The following is a 19955-nucleotide window of genomic DNA, read 5'->3' as shown; positions in this document are numbered from 1 at the left end:
AAAGTAATAGAAAAGTTTTTTTTAGAATTGGTATTTAAAGGGTCTGGAAAGAAGATGAAAAAACTGTCAGGGCTGAGGAACAGCCAGGAAACCATGGCTCTGGCTGCTGTTTCGGTTGGCTCCGTGAAAACAAACACAGAAAACTTTTGGGGACACTGAAGCGAGCATTAGAGACAGATGAAGGGCCCCGTAATGGGGCTGGAGGAACCACAGTGCCAGAACTAATTTCTATAGCTGCTCTTAACGCTGTGTTTTCTTGAGGTTAAATGAAGCTGATTTCTCAGAAATTTGCAAGTGAGAAATATGAGGATAAGGACAGAAACCTTTTCTTTTTTTCTTTACTTTTAAAGTAATAGTTGGAGGATCACGCCTGAGTACAGAATATCTCAGGCCTGTATTCACAGCAGAGGATAAACTGCAGTAAACTTCTGTTCCACAGCTGATTCTGGGCAGAATGCTCCAGAGTTCTTCAAATACATCCACAAATTGTATGGTGACCTATCCAGCTCTCCGAAGTGCATCATTTTGACTTGGCAGCTGAGGTCCTCAGAGGTGAAGTGGTGTGTTTAGGAGCACAGAGGTGGCCAACACACCAAGACTGGCCAGTTCTACCTCCCTCCAGCACCACGCTCCTATTGGCCTGCAGTGCAAGCTTCCTTTTCTCCTCACTGCAAAATAAGGACAGTGATATCCTCTGTCTTCCTATAAAGGGTGCTACATTGGGGATGCCCAGGCAGCACGAACACAGCTACTTCCCAGACATTCCCAGCACGAGGGAGACAGGGGTGCAAAAAGATTAGTGTAAAAGGAGGAGACCAATGTCCTGACAGCGCTGTGCAGAAGGCCCTGTGGGATTGCAGAGAAGGAAATCCAGAGCTCTCTCTGGAAGGGTCAGGGAAGACTGTGGGCAGAGGCGAGGCAATCTTGGGAGCAAGTTTTGAGTGAGGGTTCACTGGATAAGGAAGGGAAGATGCTGCTGGAGGAGGGAGACGTGCAGGACAGGGTGGGGGGAGAAAGCACTGGGACCACGCAAAATAAAGTCCCAATAAAGATGGTAGGTGCAGGAGGCACAGCTGGAAAGCTGGGTGGGGTGGCGCTGATGGGGATGGTGGGCACTGCAAGGTGCTCTGAGTGCCTGGGGAGACAGCACGAGTACAAAGCTCACCTTTCAACCACATGTGGAGCGGGCGGCCCTTTGCCTGAGGGCGAGCCTCTTTCTTGAAACCCAAATATTCCAGGCCAGGTTTCTGTGTGGAATCTGTGAGCTAAATATTTACTCTGTGCAGGGCCAAAGTATCTACTGCAGCTCACTTATTTGGGGGTAAACACATTAAAGAAACGTATATGTTAAAACAAACCTCCCTCCCCCCATTGCCACTCCGCACAGAAAAGGACTGCCATTCAAAAAAACTGAAAACTATACAGACGGCTCAACTTTCCGGAGTTCTTGGGACAAAATATGTGTATATAAACAGTCACAGCCGAGCTCCATGGGGTTCCTCCAATTTGTATTCTTTGAGGGGTCTGCGGGCACGGGGTGAACGGCCAACAGTTTCCTTAGTGAGTTACACAGCCACTTTATTTAACTTAACAGGAGTCATTAGCTGAATTTTATGAAGATAAGGACTTCCAGGAGTGAGCTCCCTTTTGATTGTTTTTTGATTAAAAGCCAGACAAGGCTGAGCTACACTTGGAGGCTCAGAGGGAACCTGCAGCTTTTACTTTGCAAACTCTTGTGACTCTAAGATGGCTCCACAGAGCCACTGGGGTGGGGGCTGTGGTTTGATTTCACCAAGCTGAAAGCAATCTGTCAGTGTGGAGAGGAGTTACGCAGGCTATTTTAAACATTTAGTTAAGCTTGTGACTGGCTTTTCTTTTAGAGGCATTCCTGGCTGCAGACCACCTCATCTTGGGTGACATAAGACAAGCTATTGAATGAGGTTAGACTGAGGTCCTGCAGTTAGAGAGCAGGTCCACCCATGCTGCCATTAGCTGATTAATAAGTGTTTATTTTTAGGGCTCAAACTAGCAGGCCAGGCTGAGGCTGATGCTAGATATTTGAAGTAGCCTATGAGTACCTCAAGCTTACAAAAGACCTCACTTTTTTTCCAGTTGTTGATACAGCTAAAGTCCTTGTCAGACTAGTAAAAGTTAGTACCAGAGGCAGAAAAAAACCTCACCTAAGTCTATTATGAAAAGGGTCATTGTGAAAATTGACCCATTACTAGTTTCTACGGAGACATTTGTTGAAGGAAACAGGAAGATAAATATGACCTAGTCATGACAATTGGTTGAGTCTAAGCACTCATTCAACACTAAATTTTAAATCATAAACATCCTAATATTCTGTCTAATGCTTTGCATAAATAGTAAATTTGCTATGTTTTTTGTTTTTTTTTTTAATTGGGGTCTTGCTGCATGGTCCAGGCTGGCTTTGAACTTATGATTCTCCTATGTCAGCCTCCTAAGCGCTGGGATTAAAGGTGTGTGCCATCACTCTGGGTTCCCAGGTTTGCTATGTATTTTTTAAACAAATATTTACACTCTACAGGTATGTGTTATACTAAACCCATATGGACTGATACACTTTATCTGGGTTTATCATATTTATGATTCTAAGGGTCTCAAAAACAAAACAGTAAAGTGATTGCTCTCTGTTGTCAAACTGTGAGTTTAAAAGATATAATTATACATTTATTTGTGTTTGTTTAATGTCTCTACCTTCAACTAAACAGGGTGTTCTCTGAAGGCACTTGTCTACTTCATCACTACCTGGCACCAGTGGTGGACGGCGTACAGTAGAACTTGAATACATATTTGTTGAACAGTTAAAGGACAGGCAGTTAAACGACAGTTTACACAGAGTCTGCACAGCGCTTTTGTGAGTGTCTAGTCTAGACTCGAACCTTGCAGCACAGAGAGGATGGCTGAACGGTTTGAAAACTGCTATCGCTTCCTCCACTTCACCATTTGCCTTCCTTTACTTGTGAGCTTTCTTAGATCTCCAAGTAGGAGAGCAGTGGTGTCAGCTGGCACAGCTAGAAGAAAGTGAAAGTTACTACTTTTCACACTGCATTCTGTACCTCAAGGAATTTGCTAGAGTACTCTTACAGGAAAACGGTCCTGAGACTTTTCCCTCTTAGTTTACCTTTGTCACCTTGACCCTTGTGGATGTAACACTGCAAAACTGGCACGCCGTCTTACTTTTCAGGTTAGCACAAAGCCACCTCCAGCCTTACTGCTGGGCAGCAGCAACTCTGGGAAGAATGCCCTGAGGACTGCTCACAGCATTTTCCAACTCCCAGCAAAGTCTGTGCTGCAGGACAAACAGCAAGGTATTATTTTACTTATACCTCATAGCAAGATACAGAAGATCTTGAGAAACCAAAAGTGCAGTCTGTAAAGTTGCTATATCCACAATATGGCTGGCAAGGCCCATAACGAGGACACATATGGCAATACACCACCAGTTTCCACAGGGAAGCAACGCATGTGCCTTGGATTTATTTTCATGGTGGACCCAACACAGATCAGACATCCAGAGTTCTATACACATTTATAATGCCCTTTAGCCTTATTTATGGACCAAGCATTAGTTTTACTGAAACTGACAGTGAAGCAATTTGGAAGAATTCCTTTATCTCGTTCAAGATTACACACAAATTCTTTAATGGATTTGTCTTTGTCCAAGTCAATTTTGAAGACTCTTTAACTATAATACCTATGTGTGGGCATGGCTGCACTCAAACTGTCTAGTTTGAACAGGAATTTCAGAAAAGGATAGAAATGGTAACTTTCACAAGGACAAAGGACATGGTGTACAGGCCTAATTTTAGGAGAAAGTTTTTCAGAATCATAGTGTAAAACCAAACTTTGTCTTAATTTAACTGAGAGATTGTTAACATATGGGGGTTACTATCTTACTGAATTTCACTTATTTGTCAGGATTAACACCAATCAGTAAGTAAAATATGTTAGTTAGAAATATTATAGCGGCAAAGCTCTCCTTTTGTGTCATTTTGCTTAAATGCACCATTAAAAAAAATACACAGCCTGAGAGACAAGGCCACATAAGATTTCAGTACGTATTTTCTCAATGCCTATTTTCTTTTTCCAAATGGCTTATCACAGTCTGATTAAACTTATTTTAAATGTTTCTATATTACCCGTTGTATAGGATTAGATATAAATGGATTATAATTTGGAACTCCTCAACTTGACGTGTGTGTAGGTGTCAGTTTCTGCGGACAACTGTACATAAATTATCCAAAGTTAATGATAGCAGTTACCCAGGAAACTGGGGCATTAGGGACATCCAGTCTTGAGGTCACTCTGCAGCCTCTTCTTTCTTTGTACCTTCAGGAAAGGACAGAAAGCATGGGGAAAAGCAGACTACTTTATTTTGCTAGTCTAGATAAAGCTGAGAGGAAGAAAGCTCTGGATTAAACAATCAACCAAGTTGTAAATGTACTTTCCATTTTTCCAGACATGGGAAAAGAGCAGCAGTTTACATTTGTATAGTGCCCTATGAAGCTTTTTAGAAAATGCCGGTGTATTATTTAGAAGGACAAAATATCTAGGGGAGCTAAGTGAGCCCAAGAAACTCACTGGAAGGGGGCTGGAGTGAGGATGAAGACAGTGTGCTTACTTCCCATCTAGGGGCACAGAGGAGGTGTGCAGAGCTCATGTTACCCATGGACCCTACCACGCTGACTCCTCCTTCAGCTGAGTTAGGATAAAAAATAGGCCTTGTATTTTGCATCTCATCTCATGTAGAGAAATAAAAAAAAATTACTATTATTCAATGTGTTTAAATGCCACAAATTTGATGTAATTGTTAAGCATTATTAAATATATTTAAGCAATAATTTTGTTTTAAAACTAACTGAGGTATTTTATATTCTGACATGATCAACTTCTGACAAGCTCTTTCTCACTTTGTATCCAAACACAGACCTTTAAATTCTATAAAATGATTATTTGTCAGGCATCTAGAAACATCCAAAGGTTACACTAATTTTTATCTGTCAGGATGTACTAATTAGAGTTTTAAAGTTTAAAAAAGAAAATCACGCCTGAGTTCAAAGTACTCATCTTTTTTTTCCTAAATATATGATTATCATGTTTCTCTTTAAATATAAGACAATAGTTTATCTTTTTGGGTAAGTGAAAACAAATTAGTCTTGTACAATTTTACAATTGTTGCATAATTTCTGAAAAGTAAATACGATCATAACTTTATTTACTTATAAGAATATTAAGTATATTATATGAGTTTTTTAGTATCTGATTTTTTTTGTCATGATTCCTATATATTGGGAATGAAATTAAAACAAGAAGACCTAGAAAATTTTACAAACAAAGGTAATCAGTGCTGCAGTGGTAGAATGGAATACATCTATGGTCAATTAAAAATAACTGTTTCAAAATTAATAAAATGTAAACTACATGAGTATGGCCACAATATTGCTATAAGAACATTTCAACTTAATTAATATTAGTTAATAAAAAATGTTTGAGGAGTTAAGTAAATTCATTACAATCTTAAGATAGCTTTGTATACAAGATATTTAATAACAAAAGACTGAACAACTTTCTAAACTATATATAAGACATAACAGGTTTTCAAAAGGTTAGAGTTAAGAAGATAAAAGGGGAAAATATCTGCACTGGGATGACAGAAATGTGCTCCTTATATCTTTGTATCAGTCTTTATAAGCACAATGTCCTTGTTAATAAAAAAAAAAATGTAAGCTAAGAGTGAGTATCAAGCCACAACTATTAATTATTGCACTGTGATTTTTGAAAAGCTACCTCATTTCAACAGTGGTGATGGGGGTGGAAAAGTGACATCTGGGATGCGACTTCACTAAAGATAAAATTTCTATTTGGTTGTGGAGGATGCAAAGGAATAGATTTGATGATGGATATAAGGATAAGAACCTGGGCTGAGATAACAAAGTCATCATGTCTGGCACACTGTGGCATCTCTGGAAATCGTTTGAAAATCACTGCTGTGGGTAATTAAAAGAATATATTTAAAGGTCAAGAAAATGATCTAAACTTATGACATTTAAAATTATGTTGCAGACAAGAGCACAGGCATGACTGTTTGGAAAGTAGAAAGAGAAGGAGTATGAGGTACAGACTCTGAACCCAGAATGTGAGAGACAGGTAAAGGAAGGAGCTCAGCAAGATGACTATGTAGCTTGAGCCATTCATGGGGTGGATGGAGAATCAGGAATGTTAAGAGCAGGCTTAATACTGTGGTGTAGAGTCAAAGAGGAGGGTGGTAGGACAAGAGAAGGATCAAGAAGTCTCTGCTGGGTCTGTCAGCTAGGAAATGTTGTAACAATGGATACAAAAGTATGTGAGGCGTAGAGGGAGATCACAGACATCAGGAGGCAGAGACGCTCATTTGCACAGGACTCAAGAGGTTTCGCTGAGAAGCAAAGGGGAAAGAGGGCAGAGAGAAGGAGGAAGAAGGTATGGGATAGTCCACAAATCGAGGTCTGAAATGACCTCATGTGCCATAAAACAACTGATCTGATGGAAGTTGTGCCCATGGACCCAAACAGGGTACAAGATAAAAAGATTTTAGTATTGATAGAATAAAAGCAAGCAACTGTGACCAGAAGATGCATCCACAGCAGAGGTGGGGGTACATTATATGCACAGTGGACAAATGACTAAAATGTTAGTTTATAGATCTAGCATAATTTCATAACTATTAAGAATTTTAAAATAAAAAGGTTAAGTAGCATTCTTAATAAGCCAAGTCAGAAAGATGAATACCACAACCCAATTTGCAGCAATCATTCATTATGGCAAAAAGGTAAATTCATAGGATTAAGAACTTTGATTTTTATCTAAGAAGAAAAAAAAAGTCACCATAAAATGTTTTTTTCAATTTTGCTGTCTTCTACTCTAATTAAAAATAAATTTTTTACTAAAGATATGCACACTTATTGTAAATATTCCTGTTTGCTTCACTTTAAGTTTTCCTTTTGCAAACACTGACAATATTTTACCCTGGAAACCTATGGGAAGTCAGAATTAATGAGCTTTATAAAATATATTAAACTGGGTTACATATTCCTAGATTTGATTTTATAGGTTGACCTCAACTTAATGAGGTTTTAGGAGGAATTGTTAAAATATTGGCCACTATTCTGAATGCATCTATGCCAACACCGTGAGCTGTGTGGGTTTAGCTCTTTTTATGGTATTGTGTATGTCAAACTAAAAAGTCATAACAGATAGTGGGGCAAATTAAACTTTGGCCAACCAGCTTTTCAATTACAATAAATCTTGGGCTTAAAAGTTATGGCTGAACTACCAACTCTGCCTGTAAAAAGTATCTGAGCTCCTGGAGGTACTCCACTTCCAATCAGTTATGGGCACAAGGTATAGGGAATGATTTTTCCATGGATCACTAGAGAACAAGCTTTCAAGTGACAATATGTAGAAAAGTTCTAAGTCCAATTACCAGCTCAGGATGTGATCAGTGTCTCTTCTCTGCACAAAGCTGTGTATGCTAAAATCAGTACACAGTTAGTTCCCAACTTATGAATGTTCAACTGCAAACTTTCATAGGTGTATAAGATTCACAGGTGAACTGTATAAAACTCACTTTACTGGATTATGAAGGAATCTAACTTACTGTAATGTATATCTGTAATGTATATCTTTGTATCTGCTTCACAGATGTCATGATCTTCAACACATGGCTACCCAACTCCCATGGATAGGAAAGCCTGCACTCCTAGAATACCAGTGATAATCAACTATTTTCAGATGCGTGACTGAGGCTTGGTGGGTCCACATGTGTGGCCTATCTAACTCTTCTTCTTCTTCTTTTTTTAATCATCACAGCCCAGTAAGCATTATTGAAGTTTGTTGTCATCATTGTTCAGGGCCTCCTTTGGCAAATTACTATATTTATTTTGATGAGAATCCATATGTATGAGAACACCTGGCTGTTCTGTGACTGGCCCAAGTATTCTGTCTAGTTGTTAAATGGCCTGGAACTTCTTCATGTAAATGTTAGTTGTTCACCCCACTGTTGGAAATGCACCAAAATTAGAACTACAGAGGCCCATTCTGGTGAATTTGTAGAAGTGAACTAAACCTTTCTAGGGTAGGACCTTGAATCCGAAATCAACTTCTTATAGTAGTTCATCTGGAAAGACAGCCTGCCTCCTCATGGCTCACGTAAGGCACCAAATGAGTTATCAGTACTTGCCAGTTCCACTTGGGCAGGGAAGAGTCTGTCTGTCTGTCTCTCTCTCAGACACACACACACACACACACACACACACACACACACATGCCCACATGCACAGTGGGGATTATCTCAAAAGTAGTGCATACAGGAACTCCAGCCTGTCTTCAGCAAGAAATTCCTATGGTGTAACAACTATGCTTATGGTATTAAAGGAAAAAATAATCAAGGGGAAGAGATTTCAAGCACATGAAGAAATCAAGAAAGAAAGGGGAAATGTACTTAGCAAGCAGAGCTAGAGGGGAAGAGGTGAGACTGGATAACTCATTCATGCATTATTTAAGATAAGCTCCAACTAAATCCTAACAAAAAAATCTATGAGAAAGACTGGAAATTTTATCCACCTAATGAGATAGATTATTTTTCCTTGCTGCAAAGCAAATATTGTAAGAACAACAGGAAAAATTTGAGTGGACAGATTCTGAGGAAAACAAGGCCACAAAGTCAAGTGATTGCTGTTTTTTGTTTGCTTTTGTTTTTGTCTTTTTTTTTTTTTTTTTTTAACTTTTATACTGTCCAGATCACATTCCAGGTGTATGGCAAGAGATTTAGTATGTAGTTCTTTACAGCTGCTTTAAGCAAACACTGCTTGCTAGACTCTAATGGCTTATTTTTTTTCTTGAAATACCTGACTTCAGTGCCTTATTGTTCAAACCCACTGCCACCCACCCCGCTACCCTTGATGCTCCTCACTGAGATGTTCCTGCTGCTACTTCTGCCTCCCCACCCTCTACTAACGCATCCCAGGAATGCACCAGCACTCTCCCAGGCACTTTGCAAACTTCATCTCAAATCTTCCTCTTTATAGTTTTTTTCTAACAGATTTATAAACCCCAACATATTGCCTAAGTGTTCCTTATATTTTCATGTGTATCACGGCTCAGAGGCTCCAGCTCCGTTTGGCTGCTAAGTTTATGCCTTTTTTAAGCAAGTGGCTCTGGTTTTATCATTCAGCAATTTAAAAATAACCAACACTTTGGGGTTTACTAAATAAAAAGGTTGCTGCTTATTGGGAGAAAGATACATTCTCATTTTGACAAAACACTTAAATGCTGGACCCTTGACCTTTATGAATTTAGTCTTGGATTTTTAGGAGAGAATTTGATAATGTGAAAATTATACATAGTAACCTGCAAAAAACTTTTAAAACAGCATTGAAAAAAAGGAGAAGAAAAAAAGGCTTCTCCAATCTCAACATATGTTTTTACACAAATCTGCATGCTCCAATTAATCTGCCGAACTGCTGGTGTGTGGCTGGACCGCCTTAATCATCTTTATAAGCACAATGTACAATTTGTGGTCTGATTTCTAGCAAGAAAAGTGCACCTAATTTTGGCTTCCCCCATACTTAAACCTATTTTAGAAAATTAGAATTTAACCATAGCTTTACACGGTCTTAAAAAGAAAAACTGTATGCAGCTGCTGACAGGTCATTGATGTTGTAATACTCTGAGTATCCGAGGAGAGATTTTATAGTATTATCCCAATGAATGGCATGAAAGAGACTTGGATTTAAAAAATTCATCTCCACTTGTCAAACATTATTAGGAAAGGAGGGAAAAACAGAGATTTCTTGGGATGATCTGACACAATGCATGTTTTTCCAGTCCACCATATCTGGCTGGCAGGACTCTTTTTCTTTTCTTGTGTAATAAACAAATGTTTAGTACAGTGCTATGTTTGGAACAGGGCAAGTTTTAATTTCTTTTGTAAGCCCTTGGCTCAAGAGAACAGTCTTATGGGAAATGGCTATTGTGTTTATTTTATTTGATGATGAAACATCATCTGACTGAAATATTTGTATAATAAATTATTTCATTCAATAAAGCCATCAATAATTTGGCCAGTTTAAAAATGCAATTTGCATTATAATGCATTAAAAGATCCCTGACATAAAACTCCTTCTGCATGCATCCATTCATAATGTACCTCTCACACACAAATGCACTTGCTTGCAAGCTCTGCTTCTCTCTTGGTTTAAGTATAGTTATTTGCAACTTAAAATATCATAAAAACTCTAAAGCCAAGAATGCCATTAGTAGAACAGATTCATTTTAAAGCACAAAAATACTGTATTATTAGTTAATTTAGAGAATGATGGTTTACCAGGAATGAACTGGCAGTATTAAAATATAACTTTCATCCATTTTTTTACAAAATTTAAAGGACTGTTGTATCATTAAGCTTTTGCTGATCTAATGCAATGCACTCCTGTCATACCTCTTCTCCTTATAGTTTACTTTTGTCATACTCCTGCATATTTAAGGGTGGTATTTATAGCTTTATCATAATTTTGTTTATAAATTAGGGCAGGTGAGAATTACTTTTTGTTTTGGGACTTCTTCAATGGGCCTTAAGGTAACTGGAAATACCCTTGAAAAGCCAGGGTTGGTAATTACTGGACTCATGAAAGAAAACAGGTTCCTATTTCTTAATTAGTCTGGTTATGATCCACGACTACTTCTGGGACAAGAATCTCTGTTGAAGAAAAAACTGTGTATACTGGCCAGTATTCTGCTAATACAAACATTATTTTCCTCTAAGGGGAAAACCTTCTGAAAACCTCTATTTGCAGAGGAGGAAGACTCCAAGACTTGCTGCAGGGCCACAGCCTGGATCTGTCTGCCAACTCTTCCAGTGCCTGAGACTTTTGTGAGAGCAGGGGCTGGGTTTTATCATCCCTGTGTCCTTAGTGTTAGTGCCTGGCACACAGCGGGGTGCTCAATAAACACTAGTGGATGAATGAAGACCTGATCGGAGCCAAGACGAGATAGAAATTTATTTGTTTGGATGTGTAAGCTATGGGCTAATGGTTCATTCAATGGAGTAGAAAAAAATATTTCAGTAAGAACCTGAAGTTCTGGCCTCTAGGCCTGACCGTGACTCTAACTGGCTGTGCGGTCTTGAGGAAGCTGCAGAGACTGTCAGGGCTCTTTTTCCTCACCTGTGAAAGAGAAGGTTGTGCTCTTGGATGATCTGACCCCTCTTAACCCTAGTATGTCAAAATTTTATTACTACCCTTATCTTTATAAGCAAGTATGAGTCCTAGGGTGTGATCTGCAAAAAGCAATGTAAAAAAGAAAAAGATATCTCTGCCTACTTACAAAACAAAACAAGTTTGACCTCCCAGTTGTAGCATATATTTAAACCCAATGGGATGTACACACCAAATTATTCCTTCATATGCTTATCTACAGAGCTAAACTCAACATGTAAAGAACATGAGGCAAATATTCACCTGGTAGTTGTTCAACAATCATTTCTGAAGGTGTATACTCACTGGTGGTGACAGCTGTGTAAGTGTGAGTTTCAGAGAGTCCCTGGGCCTTCTGAATCTATATGTAAAATGCTACAATGTGTGCGAAGTTATTTAGGGAGAAAGCTCACAGCTTTAATTAATATTTAATTCAAAATTTTAGAAACCTTAGCCTAAATCATTGTCTGATGTCATTAGTTGCTGTTAAACACTCTTGGAGTCAGACTTAGACTAGATTCCTATCTCAGCTATATGCTCATTCTCCAACCTTCAGTAGACTTCAGTTCCTTTATGATTAAAATAAAAATGAGGGCATCTACTCTATAGAACAGCTATAGGGATTAATAAGATACTCAGAGAATTAATGAATATAAAATCACTGGTCCAGAATCTACCTTACACACTTAATAAACAACAAATACGTTGCATTTTTTTGTTTTTAGTAAATGAGGTTAATCACCACTTTAATTTATCTAAATCTTTAAGGATGTTCCCTGCTGATTGCCAAATCAGTCTATGGTGATAAAGGGAGTGCCTTTTCAAAAGCTGTAGAGAGAAGGGTAGGATGGAAGTATGTGTTTAATCACAGTAGTTTATAAGGAATCCACTTGTCTAGTAGGATTCTTTGTGTACTAGTTAATTCACTAATACCATAAGTCACTGTTGTCATTGGTTATCAATAATTTAAAGTAAATCAAATGCTTCAGTTTAGGTTTATTTCACGTATTTCATTTTAAGTACATTCCCCAATTAATCCTGATGAGTTACTGAGATTTTCTGATTCATGCATCTGTTGGCAGAAAGACACTGAGACTTACAAAAGGGCTCAATGAAATGATTTCTCAAGTCATTTTTAGTTCTAAACTTCTTAGACCATTTTCTGGTTCCTTGTGAAGAAAGGGAAATCCTCTTTAAACAGCTCTGAAATCTACTTTAACACCTAAGTAGTCCCTAGTCCTAGAATGGCACATGGTGTTCCCATGTCTCCAACCATTATGATGGGTGCTTCAATGTATAGGAAATCAAAGCTCATTTTCCATCCAAAGGAAATCAAAACTCACTCTCCTCTCTCCAACATAAATGACTGAAACTCCGGATCATAGACAAAAAATTCACTTAAACTTTTAAAAAGAGGGGAAAGACCACGACATAAATGAAACTAGTAAATATACACCACTCAGGAAAGCATTGTTTCAGTGAAAGCATTCTGTTTCAGTGGAACACCTTCAAATGACTATATTCACGCTATCTGATACACTAACTTCATTGAGTAGTCCCTTCTACCTGTATAATATCTTTCTTCTAAAAATCTTTGGCAAACTACGGTCTCTGAGGCCCAGAGAAGTCTGAAAACCTCATTAGCTAATAAGAGTAGGGGCTTAGGTTTGAATTCAGTTCCAAAGACTGCAGAATGACTGTTATTTTTTCCTCCCATCATACCAATGATTCCCAAAACATAAATGGAGAATGCCGGGCAGCTACAGAAGAATTGGCTGGGAAGCTGGATAAAATGCATATTCCTAGGCCTTAGACATAAACACTCTGATTTAGTATGTCTGAAGGAGCTTCAGGAATCTATTTTAAACTACTGCTTCTAGTAAGTTTGATGTGAAGTCAGGTTTAGGGACCAGTGAGGGCCCCCTACCCCAACCCTGGTTGCAGTCTCTGGGAAAGGCTCTTAGTGGCTGTGCGATTTGAACAACAAAGAAAAAACTGGACTTAGGTAGAGGCTGAGTTGTAAGATGTTCTTTGATGAAGGGATTTATATGATGTTTATAAGAGAGTAAGACACCTGTCCCACCTAGAGCAGAGGGTCAGTGAAGGAAGAATAAGGCTGGAGATGCATCTAAAAATCAGGTAACAAATCTATCCACCATTTGGGGACCGCTCATCTTTAAGGAGAAATTTCTTTGAAACCCTGTGTTCAGAAGGATTCTGGTGCAGACAGTGGTGGCATACATGGCAGACATGCCAACTTTAAATATAGAACTTTATTTTAATGTGATGACATATGCAGTATTTTATAGTCCATCAAGTCTGGCTTTGTGCAAGTGAATATAAGACAAAATAAGATAAATAGTAAAATTTAATTATCTCTCCCCAACTTTACTTGGCCCCCAAACTCTGCTTTTTAATTATAGCTTCATGACTTTTACCTGAGTTCCTCAAGTGCGAATTCTTTAAGATTTATTTTCATTGTATCTTTAGTGCAATGCAGAAAAGGAATCTTAAATATTTATTTCAGCATTTTATATTTTTATGACTTTTATAAACCACTAAAATGGTAGGGTGTACTTAGAGTGAATGGACTGTTGGTTCCACATGCAGTAAATCAACTGAAGAACACACTACAGTGTACATCATCTACAGCATGAATCATTATGGCTGGCTACAAGTACAGCTTCCTCCCCGCCCATGCCTAAAACCTGCCAACAACCAAATGACCACAAAATTGCATGTTAAGATGTGTACTATATTCCAAGATGAATATATACAAATTAAACTGGAAAACCTCGAGGTGGGTTTTTCCCCCCTTTTGGTACTGGGAATTGAACTCAGGGCCTCACCCTTGCCAAGCAGGCACTGTGCTGCTGAGCTACATCCCCAGCCCGTCAAGATGTTATTGATTACCTCTAAGAAACACTTCAAAATCAAGTCTCATAAATAGGGTTTCTCTGGGTGCACGAGAGGAATGAAACAATTGCAGAGAATATGAAAGGGGAAGGGAGGTGTATTAAAATATTTTAAAGGCAAAGTTGGCAGCAGAGGACAAGAAAAGAAGCAACCATGAGGAAGGAGTTGTGGAGTCAATGAAATACCATTAGGGACACAGGCTGCGCTTTCTTGGGTTACCTCCCTGGTTGGTGGGGTTTCTCAACCTCTGTCTTTCCTGTGTCTCCCTTTCCTGACTTTCCTGGGGGCCTTCCCTGGGGCATCACTGGAGGTGTGTCTGTTCAGAACTTCCTAACAGCTGCATCAGCGATAAGAGGCAGGGGAAAATCAATTGTCACAGTGCCCAACAACCTTGAAAATTTCTACCTAAGGGCATTAGAGATCTTCTAATGGGTCCTAGCCAGGCTTGTGCTGACATGGTATTTGGTATTTAAGATTATGGTCCTGAGCATGTGGACCGCTTCATTTTCCTCACAAGGGGCTGAAACATTCTAAAACTGTGCAAGTTCAGACAGAAGGGAAAGTAACAGTATCTCTGAGGATTCTAATTCCATTGTTAACTCCCCACTGTCAGGAACTGGGGGGCATTAGCCCTATCTTTAAATCACTTTCAAAAACTTTGAAAGCTGGCTACAGAGACACACACCTGAGGGAGGCTGAGGCAGAAGGCATGAAAGTTAGAGTCTCATTTGGGAAATGTAGTGACTTAGTGAGATCCTCAAAGTAAAAAATAATAAGGGGCTAGAGTGTGTCTCAGTGTTAGAGTCGCTGGGTTCAATCCCCAGTACTACAAAATAAATCAATGTATAGAAAAATAAACAATGTTGAGCTAGACTCACTGTCAACAATAGAGCATGGTATATAGCAGTTGCTCATGAAACATTTTTTGAATGCTGATTTAGATGTCTGAATGGCTGATTGTGTGTGGTCTTCCTGGTAGTCAGAAAGCCAATAAGCTTTAAACATAAAATAGGTTTCAGAAAAATAGGAGAGGGCGAAGACTAGGGAACAGGTCACTGCTTTTGGATCTAACCATCAATGAGTGGTGGCTCTAAAAAGGGCATCCAAAATAAGGTGACTCACCGATAACGTGAGTTTGGTAGGTTTTAAAGGTGCAGGGATCTATTTAGAAACCAAGACAATTTGAAAAATAAAAACATACATGTATTTCCTTCTTTCCTGTCACTAATCGTGGCCATATTGTGAAACTGATTTTATTTTATTCACACTTAGGGCTCAGTAAATATTATTGATGGACCTATTAAACACATATTTGGTAAATTAAACACTACAAAAATAGAGTAATTTTTAAAATAATACAGCCTCAAGATGAAAAGTATGGCATATAAAATATTGAGACAAAAATACAAATATCATTTCATGCAGCAATTTTTAAAATTCAATGTTTACAAATATAGGAAATTTAAAAGTCACTTCCAAATGAGAGTGAATTTGCAAAGCAACCTCTCTCGTGTTTTAGAAAAGTTTTAAAATGGCTTTAAGATTTATATTTCATTTAAATGAGGAAAAAAAAAAGAGATGAGTATGTTGGGTGATTGGCAACCACTTTTTATGTTAAAACGAGCTCACTTTATCTCTTTTTTACTTAGAGACAGAATTACTTCTGCTGAAGCTTCTTTGTTGCCTTTTCTCCCTTCGAATCTAGGATCCTACAGATGTTATGTGAAATGAGTTTACTTAACTGAACAGGCATACTTCAGAAACAGTGTAATGACAGAAAAAGCAGTCTTTAACGTAAAGAAGAATTTCATCTTGAAAGGTAAAGCAGTGTGTGATTAGTTTTTAGTTGTATGCAACTCTGTAGTGGCATAGGACAAGGACGCTGCTGCAGAATTTAGACAGCAAAAAGTTCCAAGAGGGTAGGGCCTGCTCCCCACCCTTAAGGCAGGCAGACAGTGAGGAACCAGAAAGCAAATGAAAGAACGAGGAAGTCTGAATCCCCACTCATGCAGTCAGATCATTCCCCATGGCTTGGTCTTATCATTATTACTGCTGCCCTGAGATGCTTTCTCACAGCTACCCAGGATGACGAGAAAGTCCCTGGCAGATTCTAAACCTGTGAAGGAGGACTGTCCTGCAGTCAAAAGCTGGGTCAAATGCTCCTCAGAAGAATATGAAACAACTGAACTCAAAAACCTACTCTAAAACTGTATTTTCAATCTGTCTTGTTAGAAGTATAGTGGTTAGCTCTTAGAGAGTTAAACAGTGCATTTTGAAAAGCTAAAGTAATGTTTCAAGGTACTACTTAAGCCAGATCCTTGGGGAATAAAAAGAAATCAGATTCCTAGAAGCAGTTCATTACTCCTTCCACATATGGATCTATTAATCAATTGATAGGACAGTTCTAATCTATTAAATATAAATGAATGAAAAAATATATGAAACAAGTAAATCTAGGTAGCGATCAAACGAAAATATATTAAACTCCTAACAAAATGAATAGCAGATAAAATTATAAAGTACTTTTCTATAAATAGCAATACATCATACTTAATATTTTAGAGAACAGGTAAAGTGTTTCTCAAAATACATCTTATATACTGTCCCTATATAAACCTGGTAGGAGATGAAATCAGAAAAAGCTCATGTTACACTAGATTACTACTTGACCACGACTTTGGCAGAATAACATTCACCTTTTTGTTTTAAAATAAAGATCCATCAAAACCCTGGAGTTGAAAGGTTAAATGTACTCTCTGTGTTGCTGATAAATGTGGGCCTAATCTAATCAGGGTCTGTCACAGGCAATACAGCACCGACCTAGGCTTCTGGTTTCCACAGGGTAAGATCTAACCAAGATGTAGGCTCTAGGCCTTTGACCTTCTGAAGACCTTGTCCGTGCCAGCAGAGAGTTCTGGTTAACAGCCGGGGAGCTCGTACTTCAAATCAGGAACATGTGCACTTTGCTAATGCAACACATGGCTTTGAAATTAAAACGCAACATGATCGAGTGCTTCGGGATATTTTAACAACTAGAAGAGAGATTATAGCTAGATAAAGCTGGGCTTTCGGGTCACTTTTGCTCATTCATGTTTCTTCCCCTTTCTTTGGACTAGACAAATTTAATTTTATTGTATTTCTTAAGAATTTGCTAGAAAAACAAAAGTTTGGTAAGTTATTTCATGGTTGATTGATCTTGGGGAAATGGGAATGTTGTAAGGTTTCTCTGTGACATGTGTCACCTATTAGATAGTTAGCTTTTTCTATTTCCAACTGAGCCAAACCAAATTAATTAGAGAGCAGTTTGAATTACAAGCTAAATACAATGAAAAGTAATAAAAACAGAAAATGACATTTAGGTCATCAATAATATTCCTAAAGTAATTTGGCATTGATTTTTCTTGCTTTCTATGATAAAGAGCTTTACAAGTTGTCAAACTGACAGTTTAACCCCAGTTGTTACAGTAGTAACAAATACGGGAGTCAAGAGCACAAATTTAATAATGAGACAGATTTATTTTCATTTTGGCTCTCACTTTGCTTCTCCTAGCAATCAGCACGAGGAGTGTGAGATGGTCCAGGTTCCTGTGTACCTAGGTCCACAAATCACACAGTTCTTGGAAGTCAAACTTACAACTATTTTATTGACAAAACTCCAAATCAAAGTACAATCAGAGTTTAAGATGAAACCAAGGAAAACTTCCAATAACATACTAGTACCTTCTGCTTTAACAATGAAAAAATATAAAATATGTAATCTTTTTCAAGTCACTTTACTCTTCAAAGGAAGATTTTTTTCTAAATGAAAAGTTACATTCTTGGTTCAGTTTATTTTACAATGTCTTAGATCCATGAAAATCAAGATTTTGAATTACTTTTAAAATTTCAGTATAGGAAAAATGCATAGAGCAAAGACTTCACTTCAAATAGCTTTTATTTATTTACTTTTTTGATATGGATTTCTGGTTTGTAAACCCTTGAGTAAACCTGGACGAAGATCTATGACCCCCTCAGCTAAATTTAAATCCTTTGTCTCAATTATCTTAAGGACTGGAATTGTGACTTCTTTGTCTTCAACATATACAACGTCTGTCAGTCAGTTGCATGCAGTTGACTGCTAGGACAAAAAGTGGCCCCCATCCTAGTTCCTGAGAGAATGGTCCCTGACTCCCAGTACAGCACAGTGACCATCCGCGGACACCATAGTATGAAATCTTCCCAGTGTACCCTCAGGAGGACTTTACATGCACAATGCACTTGTGATGTGCAGAAAGTGACTCGTGGTGATGCCTGGAGATGGCAAGTGACAGAGGTGACCACTGTCAGAGTTCTTAGCTAACCTTGGAATAGCACCTGGGGTCACAGGAGCACCTTAATCACCCTGAAGGGTTTTCCCTAGCAGGACAGGCTTAAACCTTAAGTGGATTTTCATACCAGGCCATTACTGTACCCTTTGACACATACATCTAAGGACAAAATTCAAGCCTTGTGTCATGGCTTACAAGATACATAGGATCTTGCTTTCCTAGGAAATTCATTTTCATCACCTTCCTATTACCTCCCATCCAACCAAATATGAATATCCTGCCACACAGAATCAGACACGGTTCTCTGAATGTGCCAGTTTCTTTAGCACTTCAAGGGTTTTTGTGTTTGTTTTGCTTCACTTGTTTTCTTTCTGCCTACAATTATTACTTCATCTCTGATTTTAAGGTTGAATATAGCAATCTTCTCTGGGAAGCCTTAGAATGCTGCAGCCATTTACGTCAGAATGAAATGAATCTGTGCCCCAGATCTAGGTCTATGTTGTCCCTGTTCAGTATGGAAGCCTCCAGCCACATGCACTATTAAAACCAAAATATTATTACCCTAGAACCAACTACTCTTTAAAGCCATGTCTTCACATAACTGCTTTCCCCTGGTAACACAACCCTTTAAGAATTTGGAGATGTAGTTAAACACATGTCATCAAAGCATGGTGCTACTAGGATTTAGGGAGATGACGGGAAAAAGGCCACCCTCTGAGAGTGCAACTAGAGGAACCCACACACAATCCATTCTTGTATTCCTTCAACATGTATTTACTGCAGCCTCGATGTGCCAGGCTCAGTGCCAGGCAATGCAACGGTGGGCAAGACTGAGCTGGTTCCTGCTGAGATGAACGTCATCACCTGTCAGCATAATTCAGGCCGAGAGATGGGTGGAAAATGGACTACCCAGGGGTGAGGTTACTGCCACAGATCAGGGAGGTCCTCAGGGAATGGAATAATATAAACAGACTACAGTCACAGTCTTTTACCAGAAACACAGGGCCAGACTGCTTTCATAACTAAATTTATCAGATTTAAGAATTTTTAAGTATTGCATATCATGTCACATTCATAGTGGGGCATAGAAAAACAGTCTATAAGCAAATATATTCATATTTCTAAAGCAAACATGACCATCTGCACAAGGTAAAGTAAGTCAAATCTCACAATGGCTTTATGAAAGTTCAGGGCTTTTTTGCTATGTTTTGGTGCCACCTCACTAAAACGCTGGAAGTTTTCAGAGCTTTTGGAGATTTCAGAATTGCAGAGATACTATCCACCCTACTTGAAAATATGTGATAATGACTATAGGATAACTTTTAATGTAAGATCTGGAAAAAAAGAGACAAGAGGTCTCCAATTTTGTCCTGGAAACAAGTGCTTCTGGTTTGGTAAGATTGCTTTTTAAAATGTCAGATACATGGGGCTAATGAATTTAGTCAATTGCTGAGTGTTTGGCTTGTGTAAGTCT

The 19955-nt window shown here is 38.5% G+C and overlaps 1 protein-coding gene across 3 annotated transcripts in view; it reads right to left on the bottom strand.

Moving 5' to 3' along the window:
* The window catches only part of LOC102003651 (chromosome unknown open reading frame, human C15orf41), a 208361-nt gene that overhangs the window by 16297 nt on the left and 172109 nt on the right, over positions 1 to 19955 (bottom strand). Inside the window, exon 11 of one of the 3 annotated variants that reach the window (XM_013512674.1) lies at positions 4290 to 4356. The exons of the other annotated variants lie outside the window; for them this stretch is intronic. Coding sequence (XP_013368128.1) covers positions 4290 to 4356 — 67 coding nt within the window. The remainder of the gene's footprint in view (positions 1 to 4289; positions 4357 to 19955) is intronic. 3 annotated transcript variants of the gene reach the window in all.

Source organism: Chinchilla lanigera, unplaced genomic scaffold (assembly GCF_000276665.1).
Source record: "Chinchilla lanigera isolate Chin_1 unplaced genomic scaffold, ChiLan1.0 scaffold00015, whole genome shotgun sequence".
NCBI classification, from domain to species: domain Eukaryota; kingdom Metazoa; phylum Chordata; class Mammalia; order Rodentia; family Chinchillidae; genus Chinchilla; species Chinchilla lanigera.
The sequence above is the reverse complement of the archived record's forward strand: the minus strand, read 5'-3'. Positions and strand labels throughout refer to the sequence as shown.